Source organism: Ascidia mentula, chromosome 5 (assembly GCF_947561715.1).
Source record: "Ascidia mentula chromosome 5, kaAscMent1.1, whole genome shotgun sequence".
NCBI classification, from domain to species: Eukaryota; Metazoa; Chordata; class Ascidiacea; order Phlebobranchia; family Ascidiidae; genus Ascidia; species Ascidia mentula.
Window position 1 is genome coordinate 6,836,075 of NC_138570.1, and position 26,421 is coordinate 6,862,495.

The window sequence follows — 26,421 nt, forward strand, 5'->3', positions numbered from 1 at the left end:
GTTGAATACTGATGGTTGGAAAGGTTATGACATCTTGTATTTAGCAGTCGAATTCAGAAAGTACGAAAAAAAGGCATAGAAAACAGAAATGTAGGGGTCATATCGCTTGCAACATGTAAAAAGCACATAAACAAGAATCAGCCCGTTGAAAATGTGCAAAAAAGTGGAAAGATCACATGACTAGAAAAAAGCTCACGATTGAACACAGGCAGTGACAGGCCGCATCTTGTCCCATAAATTATGCTATAAGGTGTTTGCATTGAGGTGAACATTAGCCGCACTTAAGCCACAAAAACCATTTTCAAGCTTTCTCTCATCATATTTCTTGAACGGAGATTCTAAATGCACGGGCAGTTGCATGCCTTTGGGGCTGCAATTTGTGCCATTTTCTTCAGGACCGAAATTTGTCCCATGAGTCCTTTTATCCAAGTAGTTGGTATCATTTTGCGTAGCAACGTTATTGACGTAAGGATGATAATATTCAGGTGTATCTTCCACCGGTAAAATGGATGAGCTATGGTGATTTGTGGGGCACCCTGATTCAGGGGAACTTTTGTTACCGAAGTCTAACGATCGCTTTCTGCTATGAACCTGGCTCTCACTTGGTTTGCATGATTGTACATAAGATGCATCAAGGTTTGCTGAAGTTGTCTTTTGGCTGGGTGAATTTGTGAATTTTTTGCTTGGTGTAGAGTAAGAACAGCATGGTTCCTCATCTTTAAGACTGGATCCTGAGATGTTTAACATGGGCTTTATCTGGGACTCCTTATTTGTGGGGCAAATAATTTCCACTTCACCATCATCGAACACTTTATAAGATGTTGAACCCTCCAAATAACGATCGCTCTCCACCAGTTCCACTAGGTCACTTTCAATAACACTGTTGGGTACGCTGGAAAGCTTGTTGGGAACCTATGACAATCAGCAATGTAAAAAATAGCAATACAGCAATATGTAAAGTTCACAACTTACCCAGTTGGTGGACACATCAGCTAAGAATGCTTCGGTTGTCATGGTTTTAATGTCCACAGGATAACTCAACAAAAAGTCTCCCCTTGAACATTTGGTTTGCCCCAACAAATCGACCAAAAGGTAATAGTTGGATCGACTAGAAAAAAAAAATATGATAAACATCTTCCAGCATCAAGTGTGCATGCTAGTACACTTACCAGCAATTAACAGTAGGCTGGACATAGTATGTTTGGAGAGGTGGTTGATCAAACACTTTAAACTCCATGAAATCCTCTTCATCAGAGCTTGGTGGATGGTCAGTCATCTCATAGCCATGCGGAACTTTTTTGTCTAGAAATTAAACACTGGTAAGATATACACAAGCACAGGAAAATTTCAAGTCTTGTTGCAACACAAACCTAAAATACAAGATGGTGCAACTATCCACTCTAAATCTGAGTCATAATCGACGTTGCTTTGTGGTTTCAACTCTTTCAGGTACCCTACAATGAAAATTTTGGGATGGGTTATAACGCTTGACAATAATACTTCCACCAAATAAGGTGAAACAAAAACAACAATACTAATAAGAACCAAGGAAAGGTAAAAAACAATTTTATGAATCATTCCTTGGGTCATTATATTTATTCCTTTTCTTGCAATATGTATACCTGCAAAGAAATTTTCCATATTCTTGCTTCTGATCATGTGCTTGATCGATCGCCCAGAGAACTTGCTAAGTAAAGGATCAGCGCCACAAGACAGCAAAAGTCTTGTCATTTCAAGATGGTCGTACTCAATTGCATCGTGTATAGGTCTGAAGAAAGCACATATGTTTAACCAATTCCTCACATTCTTCATGCAAGCCCACAATCACAAACCTTGTCCCATCAGTTGAATTGAGATTGACATTTGCGCCATATCTCAACAACAATCTGGCAGTTTCAAGTTGATTTTGAACACAAGCTTCGTGCAGTGCACTGTAGCCAGCATTATCCTTAATATTGACGTCGGTCCCCCTTTCGAGGTAGTGCTGCACATTTTCCTGTAAGTATGCAAAGCTGGGTGGTCATTATCTTGTAACACTGCTTATTGGTCTTGAAATTAAGCTTACCAAATATCCAAATCTGGCAGCCTTGTGCAACACTGTTTCACCAATGGCAGAATTGCATGTTAGTTTCTTTAGATCTGAAAAGCAAAAAAGGTGCTTGTAAGAATATATAAGATACTGTGAAATGCTGCAAATTAAAGGGGAAAAAAGGCATATTTTGGGTCAATTGCATCTAGCATTTCGTTTATCCTGGACATGACAGTTAAAATATAATGTATTTACTCGGAGGAACTGGTGAAGGATGGGGTGTCATTTTGTGGTCCTTTATAAAGCTAAGAGGTGTAGAAGATCTAGAGAGTTTGCCAGGCTGGAATGTTCGGAAATCATTAAATGTGGCAGTCATTTTTGAAGTGGATGGTGTATCTTGAATGCAGTCCAGTGACATGCTCCTTTCAGGGTCATATTCTTCTTTGACCTATGAAAAATTACTGTTAAGCACATTTTTAATTTAGAAAAAAATATATGTTGAAACATATAAACACAAGGCAGCTGCAGGTGCATCAAAAATTGAAAGGGGGGCATTTTAATAATTCAGTCCCTGGGCTTACTTTCATTGGTGTAGAAAAAGACGGTGCTTCATGAGGAGTGTTTAACAGAGAGGGGCTTGGCACAGGCTTCCTTTCTTCAACAATTTTCTGGTTAAACAAACATGAAATTCTCAATACTGTATTTTAAAAAGAAAATCAAATATTTAAAAAACATACAGGCACTGTGGTCCAAGGCAATTTACAAATAGTAAAAAGAAAACACACAAACCTTAGTCTTAGGCGTGTTAACAAACACCTCTTTAGAGACATCTTGATTGGATGGTTCTTGTAACTTATTGCCACTGTGAAGGCAACATTACAAAATGTAACACATTCTTACATACAAGAGAAAACTGCTTTCATACCTGGATGGAACCTTCCCAGGGTGTTGTTTCTTTAACAGCTTGTGTTTGCTAAATTTCTCTTTTAGATGAGATGCAAGCTTTTGTTTTTTCAACTTCTTCTCAATGCTGTTGTTTGTTTCGGACGCGCATTTTGGCTTTCTGCCTCTTTTCTTCTTGGGCTTATTGTGAGTTGCCTTCGTAACTTGATCCAGGTTGTCGTTGCTTTGCTGAGAAACTTCACCATCAGGAAAAGTGTCAGAGGGTACAGGTACTCTCTCAGCTGTCTGTTCCACAACATTCATAGGTTTGCTGAGAACCAGTGCCTCCTTCTCTGTTAGTTCGTCACCAAAGAGATTTGCGGACTGATTTTGTTTATCGGGCGGTTGCAAGGGAGGTTTTGTTCCAGTGTACAACTCCATGAATGTTGCAGATATGCCGGTTGTTGCATTTGTATTAATGGTATTTGCAGGAGCATCGTTCTTGGAATCTTCAGGGGGTTTATCCATTACTTTGGAAAACTTTATCTTTCCAGATTGTTTTTCTTGCTGATTCTTTTTCTGCTTCCTTTTCAACTTCTGCTGCTTTGATTTTCTGGCAAGTTTTTCAGACACCTGAGACTTTAATAACCGGTCTTTCAGCCTACCATTCGACGTGGCAATTTTTCGTTTCAGTCTTCCTCTGTCTAGAGGCTTCCTTCGTTTTGATGAGCGAGTTTTTGTTGCTTTATCCAATTCTTCATCAGACTGAGATAAATGTTCCTTAAAAGATGAACCGGACTCACTGGATATTGTTCGTAACTTCTTCGCTTTGCTTTTCCTCATGTGTATTTGCTTGGAATTCAAAACTCTTTTCTGTCGTTGTTTGTGTTTCTTTCTGTGCAGAATTTGTTCAGAATCACTGGGGACTTCCATGGAATGGTCAGAGCTACCATTGAAAGCCTGGCCTTGTCGGCGGGAGGGGCGCCGTTTAGGTCGGCGTTTTGCCATTCCTGTATTTCTGCTCTTGATAGGCTTGACAACTGGACAACAGAAATCCTCATCACCTGAATCGTCATTTTCAGGGTCAGTGGAGAAATCGTCAACCCACAGAAAATCATCATCTACAACAAACATAGTTAAACATTGCCATAGTGACAGTAATACCAAGAAGCAAATACCAGTGTCAGACTTCTTAGTGCGCTTTACAGCTGGTTGTACATCATCAGATAATGACTTGCTTAATGTGTCAGTTGATGTGGAATCAACATCATTGCTCTTGGATCTTTTTGTCTTTTCTGCCTGTTCGTTGGAGTCTATATAAAGGGTGGAGTTACTTCATGCAAGTGGGTCATTATTTTTATTGTGTAGTCATAACAAAGCAAGACAATTTTTTTTTTGCTTACCCAATCCTGCTTTTCTTTTTCGCCCTTTTTTACTTATTGTTTCTGTAGAGCTGGTCTTGCCAGAAAAATTTAATTCGCTTGATTTTATTGGGGTGGTGGATTTGGAAGCCAGTTTATCACACTGAGCACTTTCCGGACCTCCAGCAGCTACAATTGATTCGGGAGCCTGATGTTCATATGGCTTCTCTGTAGGTGGAGATTTAACAATAACGGATCTGTTATCAGTATTATCTAATGAGACGTCTTTATGGAAAGCATTATCCACAGTTGAAACACTGCCATTGAACTGTTGCCGTGTTCCAGCATCTGCCCTCAAAGTGTTACTTGTCTCCATTGTGGCTGCGCTGGCATTCACCATGTTGTCCAATTTAGCAATTGAGGGTACAGGTTTGTGTTTTGAAGCAGAGGTGATTTCATTTACACGCGGGGGTGAAGGTGGTAAATAACGTTCGGTGAAGTTATGAGACAAGGAAGAATGCAGGTAACTTGACCTTGTTAAATCGCCAGCAGGTTGTAAGTATGATTCTGAACCTTTGGAGCTCCAACCATTTAAAGGTGCTAGTGTTGTAATTACAGAACCAACAGAAGACTCAGTTACACCATAATATGAAGACAGAACAGTGGTATGCGGGGTGGAATGATGCTTTGTAGCCATTTTTGGCAAGGTTTGTGGTTCCTGTGGTCGTTTTAACATGATGTCAGTTGCTGTGGGAACATGTCTTGCTTTCTGATGATAAGGTGAAAATGAACTCTCCCCATTCTGGTGATGGGAGTAATATGGTGCAGAGGAAACAGGTGAATTGGAAACTGCACTTGCTAATGATATACCAGGTGGTCTGTGTGGCAACTCAGCTGGTCCATAAAAATTTGTACTCAGTGGGGCTTTTATTCGATTAGCATCAATATTTCTTGCCAGTACGCTACTATCCTGGTAATTTGAAGTTACTGCAGGAGGATAGGAAAGTCTTCCGCTAAATTCATTCGAGTTTCTTGGTTGTTTGGTTAGTGGCGACGAGGAGCTGGTCCTAACCAAGTGCTCAATGTGAAAGGATGACTTGTCATTGTGGCGATGCTTCACTTCATTTTCAGGTCTGTAATCAAGACTCTTCGATGGTTTGGAAACTGGATAACTTTCATATACATCCCTTTTGGGATTTCTTGCAGGACGCAAATCAGTGACTGTGGGAGACTTTCCCTTTGGTTGGTGTGAATAGCTGCTGTTGGGTCTTTCATTGTATTTTCCAGGGTTGTTCAATGGAGATGTTTCGTCATGCACCGAGCTTATATACTTGGATTGAGGGGTGTTGTACAGTGTAGGATTGTTGATGGGTGGACGTGCCAAATAATCAAAAGAACTTGAAAAACGTTCATAAGAGGGAGGGGGTACTATTGATGCTGAAGCAGCGTGTTGCTTTTCATGGTTACTCAATAACTCTGGTTGCAGTCGACCAAGACCTGGTGCTGTAAAGGAAGTTGGATGCCCAAGAAGTGGACTTGGAGTAAGCATTTGTGTGTATTTTTGAAAATCAGCAAAAGGTTGGTAAGTTTGATAAAGCAACATGTCTGGAACCATTGGAGGAGCAGGAGTACCCGGCCAACCCAAGTAATTCTGAAAAAGTGTCAAAAAGCACTATATCAAAGAGTATAATCCACAGGGTTAACCCCTTTATTATTGTTTACCAACCTATTTCTGTAAACTTTCTTTTGGTTTGTATGCTGCATGTTTACCTTTTAGTTGGCTGTTAAACAGGGCAGTATTTAGCAACAAATAACAACTTACCATGCTCTGTTTGTCTTTTTGTCTGTATATGTTTCGGTTTATTTCCATTGAAATGTTGCTTGCTTTTAAATAATCATCAGCGAGTTTGCCCATCTTGTCTCTGTTCACAACACTTTTTGTGACAAGGTGGCAAAAAGGCATGTTTTTTTTATTATTAAGGGTAAAATAGGCATTGGGTACCGTTTTGCTGTATCAGCTCCATACATAATGAGCATCTCCAACAGTTTATGATCACCATTCTTTGCTGCAATGTGTAAAGGAGTGCTTCCATTCTGTTGAACATAAAAAATGTGTTAAAAACCACCCAAAAATGTGTGATTCCATATTGTTGACATTATTACAATACACCAATTAGTTTTTGAGACATGTTGAGCAGCATGTGCGTTGGGTGTATTGTGTTCTATTTTCTTTGCGTGTAGTTGTAGTGCATGGGGGCACGCACTCGTGAGAGGGCGCTGTGGCGACCATTTTTCAACCTTCGAAAACTCTGTGACGTCACATGACGCGCAATGTGTCACAAAAGGCGCGCCCCGCGCATGTGCGCTTCCTGGTCAGTCACGCGTGAACGGGTAGAAGAGGAAAAAAGAAAAAGATTAGTCTACAAGCGCGAGAGCAGCCGCATCGAGTGACGTTGTGGCTTTGTGAGAGAATGAGCGGGAGAGGTGGTTGGTTTTCTTAAACAGTAAGCCATTTCAGTCGACCGCTGATGTATTTGAAACTTGACTTGTTTAAGGCGCATGCTGTTTGAATTTAAACTTAGTCATCTAAACGTGTCTTTTTTATGGTTAGCATTTTGTTCAACAGCCACATTTCGGGTAGCAAAATGAAGACCAATTTGTTGGATGATATTGTGGCTACCATTGAAGACGAACGTCACGGCTGGGAACGATTGTTCCATGACATTAAGGTAACGTCAGCCAACTACGAACTACCTTGCAAAGTTGCCAAATTGCAAGACAACAGAACCAGGAATCGCTATAGAGATGTGAGCCCTTATGATCACTGCCGAGTTAAACTGCAAGATGGCCCAAGTGATTACATCAATGGCAGTTTGGTACAAGTTCAGTCGGCTGACAGGCAGTACATTTTGTCACAAGGTCCACTACCTTCAACCTCTGGCCATCTGTGGCAAATGGTATGGGAGCAAAATTCCAAGGCAGTAATCATGCTAAACAAAGTAATAGAAAAAGGCGCAAGAAAGTGCCACCAGTACTGGCCATTGGAGATGAACATGCCAATGGGTTTTGATGAAGATGGCTATGAAGTGTCCTTGATAAATGAAGACAGCAGTCCCAACTACACTGTTCGCACCCTAAATCTGACCAAACATAACTGTGATGAATCTAGTAGAACTATTCACCAGTTTCATTACACAGCCTGGCCTGATTTCGGTGTGCCAGAATCACCAACCGCCTTTTTGGAATTTCTGACTTGTGTTAGAAATTATGGTGTGCTGGAAAACAATGTGGGCCCACCTGTGATTCACTGCAGTGCCGGAATTGGACGCTCTGGCACTTTTGCACTTGTTGACACATGTCTTGTTTTCCTGGAAAGGAACATTCCATTTGATATTAAGGACACATTACTGGAAATGCGAAAGTATCGAATGGGCCTCATCCAAACACCACAACAGCTGCGTTTCAGTTATCTTGCTATAGCTGAATGTGGAAGAAGGCTACAACTGGCAGAGGATAACGGTGTCATAACATCAAGTAGTGTGTCTGATGTAGATTCTGATGATGACAACGATAACAGTGCTGATTCTGATGGCAACCATGAAGAAAATGCTGATGGCGACGCAAATGCACCGAAGGACAATGAAGATCAAGACTCAAAAGACAACCGAAAGCGCCATGCTGATGATGATGCAGAAGCAATAGAAGAAAAGAGAGGAAAGCAAGAGGAATCCTCTGTCCCCCAACCCAAGCTTCACGAATCAAGTGAGCATAACAACAACATGTCAGATCTTCGACGTCGACAGCGGCAAGAAAAAAATGAAGCAACTTTAAAAAAAATTGAGGAAATAAAAAGCAAAATGAAATCGAATGACAATAATTCAAGCTGGACACCTTATATTATAGGTGGACTAATTGCAGGTGTGGTTGTGGGGCTGGCAGTTCACTACTGGTATAGTTAAACTTTGTTTTTGTTGATGTTCTGTTTATTTGTTGCCAGTCCTTGCAACGTGCCAAGTCAGGGCTTCATAAATTGAGTGGTAACAGATTTTGTTACACACACAGGCACTCCTTTGGAACTTGGAATCACTTACATACAATTTTTGTTTTCATTTTGTTTATGTTCAACATGCTTCAGTTAGTGTGGTTAAAATAGCAAATGTATTCCCACACAAAAACTGCACTAATGGCAGATGTATTTAAATCCAATGTAATTTCAATCATATTTACACTGTCGCTACTAACTGTTTCAATGTGAAAAATAAATGGAATTACGGGGCATAGCCAATTATGAGCATGTAGAAGTGAAAGTATTTTGCGATAATAAAAATTTATGACTCTCGTTTGTACTCTCAAGAACTGTTAAGCAAACATGTCTTACCTCATAGGGGTAATTTACATCAAACCCCTTTTCTAGGAAGCGCTTTATTTCAGCATAATTTTGTTTCCTCACTGCTTCCAGAAACCTGCAACAAAAAGAGACCTGGATATGAGTGGAGTGAATTTCATGCTTATGTACATTTGTTGTTTGGATTTGAATATACCAACTCACACAATAGTGTAGTGTCACAACATGTTTACCAAACCACAAACTCTAATAAACCAACTCTGTAAACAGTCATACAACTACCTCCTTTTCGTATACGTAATACATGCGTGTAGTGTATATGTCAGGCCGTGTTGGGCTGTATTTTATCGTGCTACAATTTTCGCAGTCCGGTTCGTCATCAAGTCGTGTACCGCTACGTGGGCAACATTATGGTTAACGAGACGGCGTCACCCTTTTCAGTAACTTCATCATTCGCTGTAGGGTGTTTACGCCAATCCGACGTTTGTCCAGCGCTTTTCTCAAACATTTGCACCGAGCAGCGGCCCCGCTTGATCTCTTGCCCGTAACTGCTGAGAGTTACGAGAAAGTAACCGTTTGGTGTCAGGCGATGGCAAGAATTAAAGCGAAAGCGTGATTTTATCTAGTTACATCGCGGTGCTTTGAAAGTATTTGCGTTGACCAATCCAAACAATTACGTGAAAAATGTTAGAATTACGAAAAGTGAAAATTGTAGGTCGCCTCTTTGGGCAAGTTCAATCACACGTCAGTTTTTCGAAGAATCAGCGGTCGATCTGCCAAAACGCTTGTTGTAAACAAAGCTCTATAAATAACTTAGTCACGCCATTCCGATCGCCCACAATCTTTAAGAACGATATCAGCTATGCCTGGTCGTCAAAGCACGCTGTACCAGCAGCTACTGCTGGTTAGTTATAAGCTAGCAAAGGCTTTGTATTATGCGTGTCATTTGCGCCCACGAGGTGCAGCAAAATAAAGTCTAGCCCACACTTTGCTATCACAATGGTCGGAAGCTGGAATCGGGCAAGCCTCAAGCATGGAATGTTGGCGTGGATCGATCCAAGATGGTGGCGCGGAAAATTCTGAAAGGTTGGCCAACGCAGTCCTATACGAGGAAACCGCCAGGAGTTGTTCAACGAACTGTACCGTAGCTGAGCGGCAAAACCCGAACACAGCCGTTTCGAGGAACTCACTTGGTTGGAAAGCAAACGGCACAGCAAGGTGGCAGATTACAAAAAGCTTCACAGGAAATTGCGGGGTTATTATCAACGTAACCAATTCGCCAAGGGCACACCCAAAGCCAAACAGACTGGGATTGGACGATTTAGTATATAAGTAATAACGAGTCAATGTCACGCACCAGAATGTTTACAAAGCTGTCCATAACTTATCCAACACAAACAGCACAACAGACAGCAGAAACTAGTGAACACGTGAAAACCATCAGTAAACATCCGGTCTAAACAAAACTGTTTTTCACACTAACGTCACACAGTAAGCGTCCCCAATGAAAACAGATTTTTACATTCCGCCATCAATGCGCATTGCCGTAAACGCAGCAGAGAATCAAATATCAGAGTACTGCAGTTCCTGTTCGATTCGCAGAACACATCCTCGATTGGGAGCAAACGAGCTGCTACAATGACGACCCATCGAAACATAACAAGCGGTACGCTGCACGTGTTGTACGACAGTGGGGTATTGACAAGTTTCCTTCCAATGCAAAGGTTAAACAAAAGCGACTGGACGGTCACGACGCTCGTTTAATACATGAACATCCCATGAACAGTCGCACATTTTTAGGTTCGAAGAAAATGGCAGTATAGGTGTGGTTTGCTGTGCTGAGCTATAACGCCGGCCACAGACAATAGATTCATAAATATATAACCATATTTTAATACCGAATTTAAATGCAAGTCACTGCTTTGCAGACGCAACAAAAATCGTTAGAAGGTAAAACCAACGGCTACGGAAGAAAGGTCAAAAATTTGAAATATTTGCCAGGATTTTCATTTTGCGGTTTGGAATTCAACAACGCCGTTCCGTCAAAACGACATTTATAACCTTCCAAAAAATACATCACACGCTTTCGAGATGATTTTTGTGATTTTAAATGATCAAAAATTGCTCGCAAGAAATTGGAGACTTCTGTTGCCGGCGGCCCGCCTCGAGCAATGCGCTGAAAAAAATATCGATTTCAGGTTTTCGGTCGACGCTCAGTTGCAATTGTGCCACGCCGACGGGGAGAGCCTTTCTTTCTCTCACACTCCTCTTTCTCTCTTCTGCGTTGGCGAAGGGCGGGAGGGGCCAGTAAGAGACTAACGAAAAAAGGTCGCCCCGTCGCTGGGTGGCGCAAGCGGGCAAGAAGACAGTGCTTCAAACAGGAAGACGCATCGCAATGTGACGTCACCACTCAGCCCATGCGCCCCCCACATCCCAAAACAAAAATCGCTTTCAATGTCTATTCATGTTTTGCAGCGTTTGAGTGAACTGAGCTAGTTGTGAAAATAGCCAATCGCCCGAAAAGCAGCGAGGGCGAAAATTCGCAGGCAATCTACAATTATAAAAAAAAATCTGCACTGTTATTGCGGAGCAGCAAATCCGTGCATCAATTACAAAATTTATCCACGAGGTAAACTATTTTTGTTTCAATCCTCTTTCCCAAGCGTATAACTTTCGCGAGAATGAAAACATTTAAAATATACCCAAACATTAGTCAATGCAAATGTAAATAAGAAAGTTTGGAACCGTCTTAGGATTAAGAGCCCATGTTGATGGACAAAACAATGCATGAAAATGCCTGTGTTCGTGCAAATACGCCTGGATAAAGTGATGCACTGGCACAAGTATATACAAACCAAATTGTTTGCAAGGCGGGATAGTTGTTTAAAATGGACACTCACTGAAGGTACCGATAAACCTTATCACTGTTGTGCAAAAATATATGGTTGTTACAGTTGGCCATTGATAACCATTTCGATTGTCAAAGGGAATGCTTTACATATGAGTTATAACCGGACCCCAAGTTAACAAGATCATTGACAAACTTCCAGTCACAAAGTAAATAGCGACAAAACGACCAACACATTTTTTAAACGTAATCATATTAGACTTGCGTTATTATTCAAACCATTAACACAACCTTTAAACACAAGATCCTCAATTTAGTTTCGGCCGATTTTTTTATTCCAATGGTGTTATAAAGCCACGTTCGGAACCACAACATCATTACAAATGCAATATGCGCTTTATCGGGCCTGGACATTTGCTTCACGCAATTAGTTTTCGATATTAGCAAACAACGACTGAATCATACGCTAACATTCAGAAAGTAAGTTGAGTAGAAAAGAACGAATGTGGTCAATTCTCAAATTCTCAAAAAGGCAAAATTATCACTGAAACCTCCGTTTTTTTGGAACAGCACACTTAGCTGGGATGCGCAACTATCCGATGCAGGCCTCATCCAGTTATCGCCATGCTATAGCGAGACAGCGATGCGTACACAAACGCGGACAGAGGCCGCAACGCGTCTCGTGTCACAGTATCGCGTGTATGGCAACACTGCTCCAAGCAAAGTGACTTTGACTTCGCTACTGGGTGCGTTTTACTCGCGCGATAAGCACACATGGGTGGTGACCCCCGTACATGGTAGGTTTGACAAATACAATACTTTACCTTGAACAACGGCGTTTGCCCTGATTTGCAAAAGGAAAAGTTGTGTCCATGTGGGCACACACACAGTCTAAAATGTATAGAAATGGGGGACCAATCATCGCATAATAAGTTAAAGAAATTTATTTCGCGAAACTAATTCTGGCGCGTTCCGCGTTTTTGTTTGAACAAAAACGTTGTACGTGCAAATGTAGTACGAAACCAAACGGTCGTGGCAACATCACAGTGAAATCCTATTTCATTTATCACAATATGTCATGGGTACGGCTCCAGGCACCAGTTTCACTGCTTTAGTTTCAAGGGCGAGCAGAAATCGGCGAGCAAACGATGCGGAAATTACGTTGCGTTACGACACGGCAGGACAAATAGACTCAACTGTAGGTTGCTGCGCGTGACGGAGAAAGGACACGACCGCTCCAGTCGCTGTCACATAAATTACGTCGCACCAAGTCGACAATCACGTCCATATAAACTTGGTTGATCCGACAGCGCTTGCAAGTGGGCTGATTAGGTTACTTTAACAATGGTGTTATATACAACGTCAGTCACTTCCTTAAAATAATCTATATACGGACGATAACTCGCATCGAACGAAACGAATTGGGTGACATTGAAATTGCATATCTAAGTGTGTACTAATCTCCAAGGTAATTGTATACGAATGAATGCAGTGCCAAATCTTTGTGATCAACCTTTGTTTGTAAGAATGTAAAAACACAAAACATATACCCTGCTGTCACAAAACATCATGTGACTACCACCATACTCCTTAACATCAATATCACAGAAAGATATCCGAGTTAATTTTTCATTGGTAACACCGAATTTTGACGTTTCTGCTTCTTTTGCGCTGAGTGTTACAACCACAGAAACATCGAAACTTAACATATGCGTTAGTGCCAAAAGGCGAGTCGGTAAAAAAACAATTAAGCACTAAACTTTTTGGAACATGAGCTTGCCTTAAGGCGCCGTTGGTATTTTGTTACAGAAACCAAAAAAATGTTAGATATCTACAAACCTAATCCCCACATGCTACAAAGTGAGAGTAATTGAAAATTCAGGATGGATATACTGTAATCGCTCTGAATTTCTTTCCCAAAAGATAAAAATAGTACACCACATATCGTAGTTCACCACATACAATGTTGTAGTTCCACGTAGCGTAGTTTAACAATGACAAGCCTTGATCTGTTTTACCCAACTCCGTCTTAACGCGCTTGTAAGACAAGGAAGTATCACATTACTGCACTTACCCTTGGGTGTCCAGCGCAATTCCTTCTTTGTACGCATGGTGCTTTTGCTTCCCCCCGCTTCCGGTTGGGATGCTCTTAACTGGGTTCGCAGAAACAGACGGTGAACCCCGGTGCAGCTGATGCACAGACGATGGAATCATGGCACCTTGGGCTGATATGGACTCGCCTGCATTGCTCGCGAGCCCGGGGTAGAGTGGTCGGCCTTGCAACATCGTCATATCGATCGTGTCCAAACCGGGGCGCAGCACAGCGCCTGAAAAATTCTTCTCCGAGTCCCAAAGCGGCCCGCGGGCCTGCTGCTGTTGGTGTTGATGCTGCTGGTGCGCACTCGCAGAAGCCACGTTCCGGTAACCCGGGTTGCTATCCCAAAATGGTTCCGGACGCATCGTTGGTTCATGTCGCATGCGCGAGACGGACTGCTGTTCGTCCATAGGGTTGTTACCCGTCGCTCGGCGGTCCTTCATGTAAATTGGCAAGTTGTCTCCCATCTTGCACCGCGTAAGGGGTTTGTCAAGAGGAATATCGACGTCGAAGAGTTCAAATACTTTACAATCACGAAAGGAAAACTGGTGGACAAAAAGCAGTAACCCAGCCTAGAGGTGAGTTTTTAAAACTATTCCCAGAAACGAAAATAGCGAATCCATAACCTGCAGAAACAAAATCACAACGGCATTAAGCAACTTTTCCGCAGATCTTTTTTTACCTTTTACACTTGACCGAAAAAAAAATCAAATAAAAAAAGTCGAATACGCAATACGCGCTGTTCGCGAATTTTCCTGTCACAACAACTGATAGCACAAACGTGGATTAAGCGCATAGACAACCACCACTAAATGAAAAGATGGGATTATTCGAAAGCTTTCTGGTGAATAACTTTTGGCAAAATGCAGAGAACGAGACGTCTCCACAATTAGTAGAACTTTTGCAAGAAATGTAGGACTTTCTTCAACGTGCGTGATGATCAGGTATGCCGTCGTTGGATGGAAAAATAACTTATCAACCACCCGAAAGTTCGTGTACAAAAAATACGTAACCGATCGACCAACTGACCACTAAGGTTTGGGGGGCGGTAAAGCGAGAACGAACCGTGAAGGTCCATAGCCGTGCCAAGAGTGGATTGCCCTGCCTAAGCGCCCGCTGTTTACAAAGATCGCACGCGCAGGGCCAGTGAACCACTGCCTTCACACTCGTACATCACGCACGAACACACACCCACCGGGCATTCGAGAAACCAACGCGAGGAGCAAGCGAGCGCTCCCTTTCTTCGTTTCCTTTGTTTCTTTATCACACTCGCGAGGCGCTGTCGTTCTCCGCGCCGGTAAAGTCCGTCTCCAGCGTATCTCGGGCCCTGGCTGCGAGGCAAAAGCAATTGAACAAAAACTGCGAGCAGGTTTTACGCTGAAGCTAAACTTCCAAACGCCCGGTCCGAGGGGCTTTGCTGCTTTTACAACTGCCTCCTACGCACAGCTGCTGAAACACAGTACGTTGATTTGTCAACTATCTCCATTCAACCTGAATCCTGCACAAACGGGATTCACAACAAATCGTCTTGTCCGGACAATTGAGTTCCAAGTTGCTTGATATATGTCCGATAGTCATCTAATCGCTGAGAGTAACTTAACGGGGCGAGGGGCTTTATCAAAAACCACAATCGTAGGGCCGCGAATCGACAGTGCATGGGATACAAGCGGAGCGGCTTCCCATACAACCAGAAGCCACGCAAAGCAAACACAGCCACCAATAAACTTGCTCGTTTTGCGCGCCGACGCGATTTGTAACTGCAACAAACGCAAAAGTTTTTGTAAACATTCGCCCGCACATTTTTCGCACTTAGTTAAAGCGGTATCGCGGCAGTAACAACGGGAAACAAGGACGCTGTGAATAATGCAGGTGTTTGGTTTTATCTCCGAACGCCGTTTAACACAGAATACCCGGCGACCGAGTTCGTGTTGGCCTCAAAGCAGCACATGTGGCATTTTATAAATCACTTCTCTGTGCCGCAATACTTGAGTAATCCGGCACGTCTAATAGATACCCGTGCAAGCTCGTAAAAAAGGAAGCATATTTTCTCTATCTTTGCTTCAAGCTGGGGATTCAGCGGTCGTCACGCCGTCAACATCTGCCCTGGTCATTTTAGTCGTCGCCATCTCTCAGTTGCCGGAGGTGACGAGGCGCAATTATCGACTGAACCAGCGCGGTGCCACAGTGTTTTTGAAAGCGACCTTCGTTCGGTAACGCCGCACCACAACAAAACCACTTTCTTGCTGACTACGTCAACCCGGTGAAACACCTTTACTCATTCTCACAACATTTGTCAGTATCCGAAAACAAAAACAATCCTGCCTCATACACGTATCGTGTCTCTTTATTAAAGTAAACAACAGCCAAAACACATTGACTTTTTTGCACCTACTGTCCGAGTCAATTAACTAACGTATGTGACGACGAGTAACGAGACAGTACACGGGCGGAGAGTAACGAAAGGCGGCGTGTTCGGGTGTATTCAGTTTCGCGTTGGGCCATCGCAAGCCATTGCGCCGTACCATGGCGGTAGCCTATCTCAGTTTTGATGACAGAGCACTCCGCTACTGAAAGTAATTTGCTCGTGACAATATAACACGCACGTTGATAACGCCTAAGCACGTGTCCAGAAAACAGGGGTTTTAAGAAAGAATAAGAAAAGTACGAGGGTTGAAAATGACCACAACATTCCACATCAATTACTTATTTCAATTAGGTTTTATTGAGCACAGTAGAAGACGTGTGCTTGTTGTCGTTTAGGTCTAATTATAATCAGTGTGACAAAAATCAGACATAAGTCAAACAAGTACGTCGCGTTAAATCATATCTGAATAAACCTGGACGTATTCTCTGTAAGTTTGTTTGTTAATTGCAAGTGTGTCTTACACAGGCTGGCTGGTTCCGGAAAACTCCCCCACTGACCAATGAACAAAACCAAACACTTGCCTACCAGTTGAGTGGTGCCGCAAAGCATGTATTGGAATGTTGTCAAGTTTAAGGATTGCAATGATAGTGTAATTCAACCAACATTCGGCTGATTTCAATTACACAAAATCAAAGTTACGCCGTTTTGCGGCACACAGCATTAGCTTTGTCAAAAACAAAATACGCTGAAAACGCAACTAGCCATATGTTCTGAGTCGTGCCCAGCAACTCCAATTGCTCTTCGGCCAGAAAAGTAACAGCGCATTTTTTGCACACGTTTGATGTACGTATGTAAACGTTGAAAGCTAAGTAACGACATTCGCACCCTTTCCAAACATTAGTAAACATGTTTTGATTTAACTTTACAATTAAGTTTGGAACGATGACGTATTTTATCGACAATGGATCCGACTGTTGATACAATGTGGCAAAACTTTTACGGGCAAAACAAGCGCGTTTTGGGTACCAAATACAAAAACATACACTAAACAAGGGGTCACAAACATACAGTTTTGTGAGCTCTGTAAAGCATTTTGAAATATTACTCGGTGCAGGTTAAAGTGCCCAGCCAACTTACCTACATTCATTCTAAAGTGAGGATTGCAACAAATAATCATATTTTTATATACATACGGTTTTAGAAGTCTTCGTCCCACGTTAATTCCCCTGCACGTCCTGTCATGAAGTTACACACTTCTTTGATTAAACGATAGATTTGACATAACATATAGTGAAGTTTAGTTTAGGAAGTTTAGGGTTTTTTTTATATTCCCGGACTCCCTAAAACCATACCACGAAACCTTTGAGGGTCCTCGAATAGAAACTACAGTTTTAAACCAAAAAAGTGTAATCGCTTTTTCTAATAAACGTCAGGTATTGCGATTGTTGCGTCTCTATGTGGCATTGTTGTTTGTTGTAGTCTTTAAAGATGGCGACCATCGTGACGGCCGGTATCAGCCTACATAGAAGCACATATGTACGTATTTTTTCGTTGCATAAAAGTCAAATAACCTGTGATAAGATTAATCAAGCTGAATGCAATTCCTTACAAACTATATTTCTAGCGCTTTTTAAAGCTGACAAGCGTGGAGTAATGACATGAAGTCTCAGTTCTGTAAAAATCATCGGCAAAATACATTATACCGCAGATTTGAAACTTACCGTATGCATTTGTGCCTCGGTGATATTTGCAATTTTATGCATTTTGACGAAGTCATGATGTTTATAGCATTATTTTATCTGTGCAGCCGATCTCGCGGAAAAAATGATTACATTTTTGTTTTAAAACAGATGTGGTGGTGTATTGTACCTCACAGATCTTGATTTGATTCAGCATGAACAAGCTGAGCGCCGCCATGATCGGCGATAACAATGGAATTTCGAACCTTTGACACACGAAGACCTTTCGATAAGTGCAAACGCAGTTCAACAAACTAAAAGCGTTACAATAAAATTTAACACACAAAAATGAAACCTTACGTAAAATCCTCGAGAAAATGCAATAATTACGTCATCGTTAGTACGCCCAAAGACGATCCGTGCATGTGATGAAGACCGCGCGATCGACATGCTGTGATGTGACCCAAGGGTCAGAAACACTAGAGAACCAAAAAACTGACACATAAAAGTTATGACAAAAAACGATGTATAGCAACAAAAAAGTGCTTTTGACCGCGCAAAGTTTACATTTAATTGGTAACTATTGTGCTGGTGGTCGTCGCAGACCTTTCGTGGTACATCGACAAATGGCAAATCCATAATTCAAAACAAAGCACAACGTACCACACGTACGGGACGTCGTGTCTGTCCCTAAACGCCTCTTTATTGCAGTACGACTGCGCTACTTTCCACACGACATCACCCGTCAAGTGACCGCAAGAAAATGGACATGTCTGCTTCTTTAATGCACAAAGGGGTTTCTGACATCACACCGAATAAAAGATACTACACATCGGAACACTTCACGACGCCGCTACGTCATATAGCTACAGCTACGTAGAACATGTTGGTGATACTACCAACCAAAAAGTGCATCGCGTCTGTGCCCTCGTGCATCGCGTAACTGCTTGTTAATTACACTGAATCTTGAATTGCCTTTTGGTACACACTTTTGACACCACACCGTATTTCAGGGTGCTGTACAGTCTTACCAACAATCTGTAAAATGCGTCTGTCCTGTAGCCACTGAAGGACGAACGACTACCGCCCAACAAAGAGGGACAGGGCCGAAACGTCGAAGCACGCCAGCTAGCTTCATATCAAAAACACTCGGGGCACACGAGACTGCTTGCGCGATTCGAGACTAACGATCATCACATACGTCACATAGCAAAACGGCAACGCTTCGCAATCCTGTTCGAGGCGCGAGCGCTCCTTTTTCCCCACACCGCACCAACCAGAGCGGAACGAAACACAAAAGGCCTTCAAGACAGCGCCGCTGGCGGCTTTTAAAGCAGGAACACCAAGCGTAGCGGGTATGCCGATGAATCACACAGTTAACAAAAATGAATACGCCAAAACTAGTTGCGTCCAGTTTGGCCGGCAGCATGTCGTAAAGTTTTCTTTTACTGAATCTAAGGTATTCTTGTATTGCGCTGCGAGCTCGCCCATATTCCTGGTCACTTGGAAAGCATTTTTACGCGCCGCACAAGACTGCTTCCGTCTTTTATACCGTTAACTGAGCCATTTCGCTATTCACGCCAGTATGGAAATGAATTAAAAATACTATATTGATTAAACTATCCTTTAAGGTAGGAAAACACATTTTTATGTTAAAATGTGTGTTTACTATAAACTGTTAACAATACATGAATTATTGTCACATGAAGGTGGGTTTGTTTGCAAAGCCACACTACAATGTCTGCGGACGAGTTCTGCTTCAAAGCCTTGTAGGTAAACCGGGGAAGGTCACAACATTTTTCGTTAGGCGGACAGGGAAATTGAAAGTAAGAACACTGCACTTGGCATCACAAACACTCAACCTACTGCGCAAACAAAACCGTTTTTTACATGACTTGTTAACTTGTTAGGCAATATATTGTGCACGGGCACTGCGACTATACTGTGTAACAACTTTGTAATTTCCACACGGCAATTGATTACGTTTGCATGAGTGCAATATTTACTGACTGACAAACCCCGCATTTCGTATCTGAAGTTTTGATTCGTTTCCGCTAATAGCAGTTTACGTTTGGCGGCTAAATTACAACTCGTTTGCCTACCGGCATTCCCTTCCAAACACACAGCACTTCGCAAAATTGCTACAATCCAAAAATTGCGCTTCTGGTGCTTTTCACAAATAAACAACACGAAGAACCGCAATGATCTTTTCTAAAGTAGTTTGAATAAAATGGAGAACTCGCTATCGAAAGCGTGGCTGCCCGCTTACTCTGACTTACAACAACGCATTTCTTTCCATCACGCCTTTTGTCACGCCAGCAACGTACTGTTGCGTCATTATTAGTTGTTTGTTGTCTGTGATTGTTTACTCTTGTGGCTTCGAGGACAAAGTTGACTTGGCGAGTGCCGAATAGCGGTAATAAATATAACTGATTTACTGAAAGAATTTCCGTGGTACGCATGTTTTTGTCTTGATGTGGTTTCCTTTTTTTGCGCCAGCATCATGGCCGGAAGGGTGCATGGAAACGTATACAAGGGGATGACCTCATAGGACGAATCATTGAAAATAGCGATGTTTCATGATCTAAATAAATAGTGATTTTTGTCACAAAAATGTTTAATACACGTTGCAATTTTTGTTTTATTGCTTCTGAAAAATAGCAGGAAAACGCCACTGCGTACGTTGATAACCATGTTTAGTACCAAGTCTCAACTAAGCAATATGCTACTACCAAAATACTCAAAGAAGGACAAACTACACCTTTTTTGTTTGCCAAGTTTTTTGTTTGCCACAATGAGCTACCTTTTTGTCAGCGAGTTGAAATGTGACGCCTTTTTGCTCCCCACTTTTCCGACACCAACCATACCACTTGTTAATTTTTATCAGAACTGTCACATTCAACGCGAACTGTTACAGCTGATCACCTCCTAAATGCAGAAAGTCTTATTTCATGTTTTTGCTATCTAACATTTTTTAATTGTTGTCATACATTGTGTGAATTTACTGCGCGGTCTAAAAAGACGTTTCGTATGAGCTTCGCAAAATTACCTCTCATTAGTCATGAAAAATTGTGGATTTATAGAAAAATACGCCTGTAAAATATTCTTTGCAGTCCAGGTTAAGCTACAGTATGTGAATATTTTTCCAACTGCGAAGTGTTTATTCCATTGCTGATATGACATGATTGTGAGAGGTGCGTATATCGTGCACACGTAGTTAGCGTTCTCCAAATTTTAATATTCTTTGAATGTTGTACTGTGGGCTGCGTGTTTATTAAATCCCAAAGCTTGCTTCAATTTTGTAGCATGCACCACTTATTTAGTCCACAACAATATGTAGAAAATTCGCTGAGTTTATCCGCTTGATAAATTGTATTTACCAGGTTGGTGGACACAATGTTATTTTTAGCTGAAAACTGTACATTTTTGTAACAATGCTTTGTACGCTAAAATGCAGCGTGTGCATTTCATTTTATTTATATACTCCGGTAGACGCTATTTGGTGGTTTCGCCGCAAAAATAATTATTTTGCTTGTTGCAAAAATAGGTCATGCGTCCTAAATTTAAGACAGTGACATCATGTTGACCGAACGCATTTGGACTTGGCCGAAGCCATAAAGTAGCAGGTGGAAGAAATGTCTGGCGCGTGTTGAAGGTCGTTTCATAGAAGTCGCTCTTTCTCGCCCGTCAGTGGCAGCTATATCATGCTCAAACTTACTGGATTGATGTTAAGACTCTTGAACATCTTCGAGTTTTTTTCATTTAACCGAAATTTTATAGTTATTGCAAACTCCTGTAGATCGTGGATAGAAAATGATCTTTAATGTGGAATACGTTGTTTGTAGGAAATTAACGACGTGTTTTTGTTGAGCGATGATTTTGATCGCCAGTTTGCTCAAAAAGTTTTTTTATAACGTGCTTAAAATATTCCTTGATATATTTGGCATAGAGAGGTGAGTTGCAGCAAATACAAATATCGCAAAACAATAACAAGATTAACCCTGGCCAGAAAGTCGGCAAATCCTGTTGTACTAAATTTATTACAAACACGTTGATAACAAAAACAAAGCGAAAGAAAATTAAGACAACAATAATAAGAGGAGTAATAAGATTCACAATAGTGACATGAGCTGATCATTCGAGTGCCATCGCCGTTGAAGAGGTACCCACTGCACTGTCAAAGCACGATTGGGCAAAAACACACAACAGAACTTTCGCAAATCTTTGCGCATCGAGAGGGGACGCAAGAGTGTAATGGTGGTGAAGCTTTGAGGACATGCTGTCGGTTGCAAAGCCCAGTAAAGTGTTGCCGATTTCGACATTTTGGGCATTTTACCGGCGATTTCCAAGCGTAACTGAAACGGAGAGGAGCGAACAGTAACAAAGAGCGAAGTGTAATTTTCTAACAAACCTTTTGCGCGACGCGGAAGGATAAAAACAGGATATTCGGTATAGCGCGAGTTGGATAAAACCGGCCTCGCGCAGCACTGTTTTGACGAAAGCAAAGACAAAATTACTTCTGTGGTAAGTGTGAGTCAAGGCCAGTGTTGGAAAGTGCACTTAAAATCCGAAATGAAATATCAAGAAAAAGCTAAACTTCAAAGTGGGGATAAGTAAGTGTGCTGCTTGTGTTCGCGAAATATGCTGCGTGCCTCCATAACAAACGACAAAACCTGAATAATTTTCGGTAAATAGCTAATACGGTTGTTACCAAAATAGCGTCGACTCGTTTGATTAGGCACGAGCGTCAAAGCACTGCCAACAGTTTCATACGGTGTCGAGGTGGTGAAGGAACGTTTGCCGGAGATGACAGCACGCAACGCGCAACACTTAGAGGCACCACGCCAGCACCGACGAAAGCGACAGGACGTCTGCGATGTCTCAGCTCAAAGACATGGACAATAAGGGTAAGGTGCGGGTATGTTGGATTGAGCCTGGGGTTTTCCGGGACGCACGGACGCCACTTTTCCGACCCTCGAACACTGTGTGTTTTGACTGCGGGGCTTGCGCGAATGAAGGACATAGGGAAAACCTTGATGCTAAATTTGGCCACACGCTAGGCGCTGAGGCTAAACTGAGAATGTCGAATGCTTTGAGGGTGTGAAAAAATTGTTTGTGGAAATACACGAGTTTGTCCCAAATATCGGTTCATTAAATTTAGTTTTACTTAACCTTATCAAACTCAACGAGTTACAACCCAACCTTCATTACTATTTTACTAGTTAGTGGCATGGAACCAGCGACCTCGTTGGAAACCAAATAGTGAGTTCCACAGATAGCGTAGTGATTGTGAAGGTTTGTTGCGTGAGCCCCACAGTCCGCGCGTTAACCATTAACACAGAGTGTGAGGAATGCGGCGCATCGTCGACACGAAGCCGGAGGCCTAAAGGGCGTGGCCCCAAAACCTTTCCAGCGGCGTCGTAATAGGGAAAGATTGGCCGAAGGTTCCGGCCATTCCGTCCAGTGTTATTGAAGGTTGGGCGGCAGGAACGTAATACAGTTGCGCGATCTCCGCCGTTTGACCATCACAAGCCCGTTGACGTCGTTTTGAAGACAAGAAGAATGGCGTTGGCTTGGTGAATGAGTCGATTCGCGCTTACGTAAACCGGAACCTCGCTGTGAAAAATGACAGGTTACGGGGTTAAAGCGGGGAGTACGTGTTCGTTTTCTGGCAAACAAGGGTCGTTTTCTTTACCTGCCGTCACGGAAATAAGACTTTAACGTGTCGCTGAAGCTTTTCGAGCATTTGACGAACTCCTTTTTTTGAAGATCCAACAACTGTGAAACAACGGTTGATTCGAAACAACGTAGTGCTTGGCGGTACAAAGGCGTCGTTAATGGTGTTTAGTAGACTGTGTGCGGGTTGGAGTAAAGCAAATAGAACACGCTACAACGTTTGGACAATGACTGGATACAAGTTTGCGGGTCAAACAATTCTTGATGTATCCGACATGCCGTGCAGTTATTACTGGGAGAAAATTTTTATGCAGTGTGTCATTTCGAATACATTTCAAGTGCGACATGCGGATTGCAACACTGCAAATACAGAACGAAGCCTTGTTTGGACAATGACAGGGTTTAGCTATTTGGCGATGGCTTCCTGCACAGGGCTATACCATGTTATCACATACCATACGGAGAGAAAAGTACACCACACAACATCACACTTTAGATATGAAATAAGTGAACTTACCCTCTTGTTTTCTCGTGTGCTGTACTTGTGAAACACGGCATTGACGGCTGACAACAGGTCCTTGATTGCGCTTGCGATGTCCCTGTATGACGCATTGACAGGTTTGAATTCGGAAGTGGCGGCCGTTGGCGTTCCAATGGACGCGAAACACAAGAGACGTGCCAGCGATAACAGGGCAAAACAGGGAGAGTAAATACAGACCAGGAAGTTGACAAGCAGGTCGTTGGATACAAATCGGTATTTTGCCAAACACGCGGTATATCCCACAATGAAGTTTTAACATAATTTTGAGAAATTTATGTTGCTTAACACAAAGGTATTCATCCAGAATGACACTGTTTCAGTTTTGAACATAAGAGGTTTTGTGTTTCAAAAACACTAAAGAGGCTTTGTTTGTTTCAAAATGCAACCACAACAAAATATTGCAATTTGGAGCTCAATGTTGGGAAAAAATCATCAGTACTACTTGTACAGTTACTGCCTAATATTCTATTCAGTTTCTATGTTAACCACATACTTTATTGTTTGCAGAAATCTCGGCCGATCATTCATTTCATCTGGAATTCTAGATAAGATAAGCTTTAGTTTTCTTGATTGCTCTGATAACCTGACAAACTCCCGTTCTGTCCTATGGAGTCTGTGTTCTGAAATAATAAAGGGACATTTTATTTGAAGACAAATATATGTTGGTAAAGCACAAAAATACAATAACAATAAACAGCTAGCATAAGACCAACAGGGGCAACAAATTAATTACACATTTCCTGTGTTTGTGTATGTAGTGCTATGAATGAACCAAAACACAACATAACATATAAATTCTGTGCAAACATATTATATTATGCACTATCACCTTGACTGTCTTGTCCAGACATTCTTAAAAGGCTTTTTGTAAAACTAATTTCATTTGGAGCTTCTTTCTGGATCACCCCACTCAGTAACTCTTGTGTGAAACCAGGTGCATTCTTTTCAGCCTGAACAAGACATATTTCACCTATTTGATACTTGTACAAATTTTCCATTGCTTTTTGTATTTGTATGGCTTTGTAAGACAAATTTTCAACATAATAAAAGCAATATTCACATAGTTATAGTATTTCTGAAACAGTCACATCATACTCCACAGCTTGCTTTTTTGGAAGTTACTGTTATATGCATAAGCATAATTGTTATCCGCGTAAAAAACATTGACTTATTAAATTGTGCTTACCTCAGTGAAAGCCCTTTTCAGCAGCTGAATTGTTTGAAGGTCACATTCTTTGGGCAGCTGTATAAAAAAATAGAAAACATATTTTGAAAAGCCAGTTTTAAAATAAAATGAACAGCTACACACTAGTAAATGCTAAACATGTGCAAAAGGTAAACATAACTTTGGAAAACAGGGAACTTACATTGTCTAATACTGGAAACAAACCAATGTGTAGAGGTACTGACACAACAGGCGAGTTGCGATGATTTTCGATGTTGTTTGTTGAAGCAGCCATAACAAACCTTAAGTTTAATCTCTAGTGTGACATTCCGTCATACATAAGTTTGTAATAAACTGATTCCTAAAATGTAAATAAATTTTTATAAACAACAGTGGTTTTTTTCTCACAACATCAACTTAAAAAAAACACACACATTAGTGGCAGGCACGGTACATTTTGTGAATCGAGGAAATTTACAGAATATGAAGGCCTGAGAATGGACATAGAAGTCACAGAAACTTGATTTTGCAAAGAAAGTCAATTATAGCCTAAAAGTATTTGTCATTTCCCAATGTCTGCTGTAGTTTTATGAAAGAAGCAGTAAAGATTTGACAGGACACATCCACATAAATGTCTAATCATTAGAAAAAAAAACGATAAAAAATAGATTCTATTAAAAACAAGTGCAACATTTCAACTAAAAACAGAAAAGTAAGTGCTTTAAAACCTACATCAACTACTGACCAATGTTGACAAGCTAACACAGTATCAAACAGATAAAAACCTTGGCTGGGGCATTGATGAATTTTTCCAGCCACCCCGCTTTGTTTGATGCAACTGAACTTCATGAGGCATTATATAGTGTGGTATACTGGCATTGGTCGAGCCAAAGAAACCCTGTTGAGGTGTAAACTCATAGTGAATTGGATTCTGTTGGGTAGGTTTAGCAGAGCTTCTGACTGGCTGGACAGCATTGCTGATGCCATGCTTCAAAGGGTATCTTTCTTCTCTACCAAACAGGTCATGATAACCCACATCTGAAAATGCAGTTTGTGCTCTACGCAGATAATGCTTGTCTATGCTGTAGCAAGATGAAAATTCGGGAAGCATTCCTGGTTCTTCATCAGTTTCAACTGCCCGCTTTCTGTATGTGTCAAATGATTTGCGCTGATTTCGTCGGTATTGGATATTACAAGCATGTGTGAAGAGTCCACAGTTTGCTGGACACTTGAAATACTGTCTGCCCCTCCAACAGCCATTGTGCTTTCCTAGGGGATATTCCAAACAAACTCCAACCCAGTTTCCCTCTTCCCCATTAAGATGACCTTTGTAGCGAACAGTTCCACAGACAATCTTGTTCTGATGCCTCACTTCCACATATTGACCCACCACAATATTAAGAAACAGTACCATTTTTATAAACCTGATAGGGCA

The 26,421-nt window shown here is 41.6% G+C and overlaps 4 protein-coding genes across 4 annotated transcripts; 1 reads left to right on the forward strand and 3 right to left on the reverse strand.

Moving 5' to 3' along the window:
• Positions 1 to 21: 21 nt before the first annotated feature.
• LOC145901414 (uncharacterized) lies at positions 22 to 14,182 on the reverse strand. Its single transcript, XM_082989089.1, has 17 exons — positions 13,540 to 14,182; positions 8,651 to 8,735; positions 6,275 to 6,366; positions 6,095 to 6,194; positions 4,315 to 5,923; positions 4,090 to 4,224; positions 2,955 to 4,032; positions 2,819 to 2,891; positions 2,611 to 2,697; positions 2,285 to 2,477; positions 2,066 to 2,139; positions 1,833 to 1,996; positions 1,623 to 1,768; positions 1,371 to 1,454; positions 1,170 to 1,302; positions 973 to 1,108; positions 22 to 912 (listed from the first exon to the last, which is right to left on the reverse strand). Exons 1-17 carry the CDS (start codon positions 14,025 to 14,027, stop codon positions 244 to 246), a joined length of 5,346 nt encoding a protein of 1,781 aa, XP_082845215.1. The 5' UTR covers positions 14,028 to 14,182; the 3' UTR covers positions 22 to 243.
• On the forward strand, positions 6,745 to 8,612 carry LOC145901415 (tyrosine-protein phosphatase non-receptor type 2-like). The gene has a single exon (XM_082989090.1). The coding sequence runs from the start codon at positions 6,876 to 6,878 to the stop codon at positions 8,229 to 8,231; it is 1,356 nt and encodes a 451-aa protein (XP_082845216.1). The 5' UTR covers positions 6,745 to 6,875; the 3' UTR covers positions 8,232 to 8,612.
• A 7,472-nt stretch (positions 14,183 to 21,654) lies between the features above and the next one.
• On the reverse strand, positions 21,655 to 25,343 carry LOC145904043 (programmed cell death protein 10-like). Its single transcript, XM_082992265.1, has 7 exons — positions 25,189 to 25,343; positions 25,008 to 25,064; positions 24,651 to 24,771; positions 24,315 to 24,441; positions 23,798 to 23,879; positions 23,300 to 23,382; positions 21,655 to 23,220 (listed from the first exon to the last, which is right to left on the reverse strand). The coding sequence occupies exons 1-7, from the start codon at positions 25,279 to 25,281 to the stop codon at positions 23,130 to 23,132; spliced, it is 654 nt and encodes a 217-aa protein (XP_082848391.1). The 5' UTR covers positions 25,282 to 25,343; the 3' UTR covers positions 21,655 to 23,129.
• Position 25,344: 1 nt separating this feature from the next.
• Positions 25,345 to 26,421, reverse strand: LOC145904044 (uncharacterized). The gene has a single exon (XM_082992266.1). The coding sequence runs from the start codon at positions 26,398 to 26,400 to the stop codon at positions 25,756 to 25,758; it is 645 nt and encodes a 214-aa protein (XP_082848392.1). The 5' UTR covers positions 26,401 to 26,421; the 3' UTR covers positions 25,345 to 25,755.

What these genes read in the sequence shown, in the direction of transcription:
- LOC145901415 (XM_082989090.1), top strand. Translation starts at nt 6,876, where the DNA reads ATGGTTAGCATTTTGTTCAACAGCCACATTTCGGGTAGCAAAATGAAG.
- LOC145901414 (XM_082989089.1), bottom strand. Translation starts at nt 14,027, where the DNA reads ATGGGAGACAACTTGCCAATTTACATGAAGGACCGCCGAGCGACGGGT. An exon ending in AAAAAGAAAAGCAGGATTGG is followed by an intron (nt 4,225 to 4,314) that starts GTAAGCAAAAAA and finishes CCCTTTATATAG; the next exon opens with ACTCCAACGAACAGGCAGAA. An exon ending in CTGCCAGATTTGGATATTTG is followed by an intron (nt 1,997 to 2,065) that starts GTAAGCTTAATT and finishes GCATACTTACAG; the next exon opens with GAAAATGTGCAGCACTACCT.
- LOC145904043 (XM_082992265.1), bottom strand. Translation starts at nt 25,281, where the DNA reads ATGGCTGCTTCAACAAACAACATCGAAAATCATCGCAACTCGCCTGTT. An exon ending in GCACACGAGAAAACAAGAGG is followed by an intron (nt 23,383 to 23,797) that starts GTAAGTTCACTT and finishes GTTGTTTCACAG; the next exon opens with TTGTTGGATCTTCAAAAAAA. An exon ending in TCTTATTTCCGTGACGGCAG is followed by an intron (nt 23,221 to 23,299) that starts GTAAAGAAAACG and finishes CATTTTTCACAG; the next exon opens with CGAGGTTCCGGTTTACGTAA.
- LOC145904044 (XM_082992266.1), bottom strand. Translation starts at nt 26,400, where the DNA reads ATGGTACTGTTTCTTAATATTGTGGTGGGTCAATATGTGGAAGTGAGG.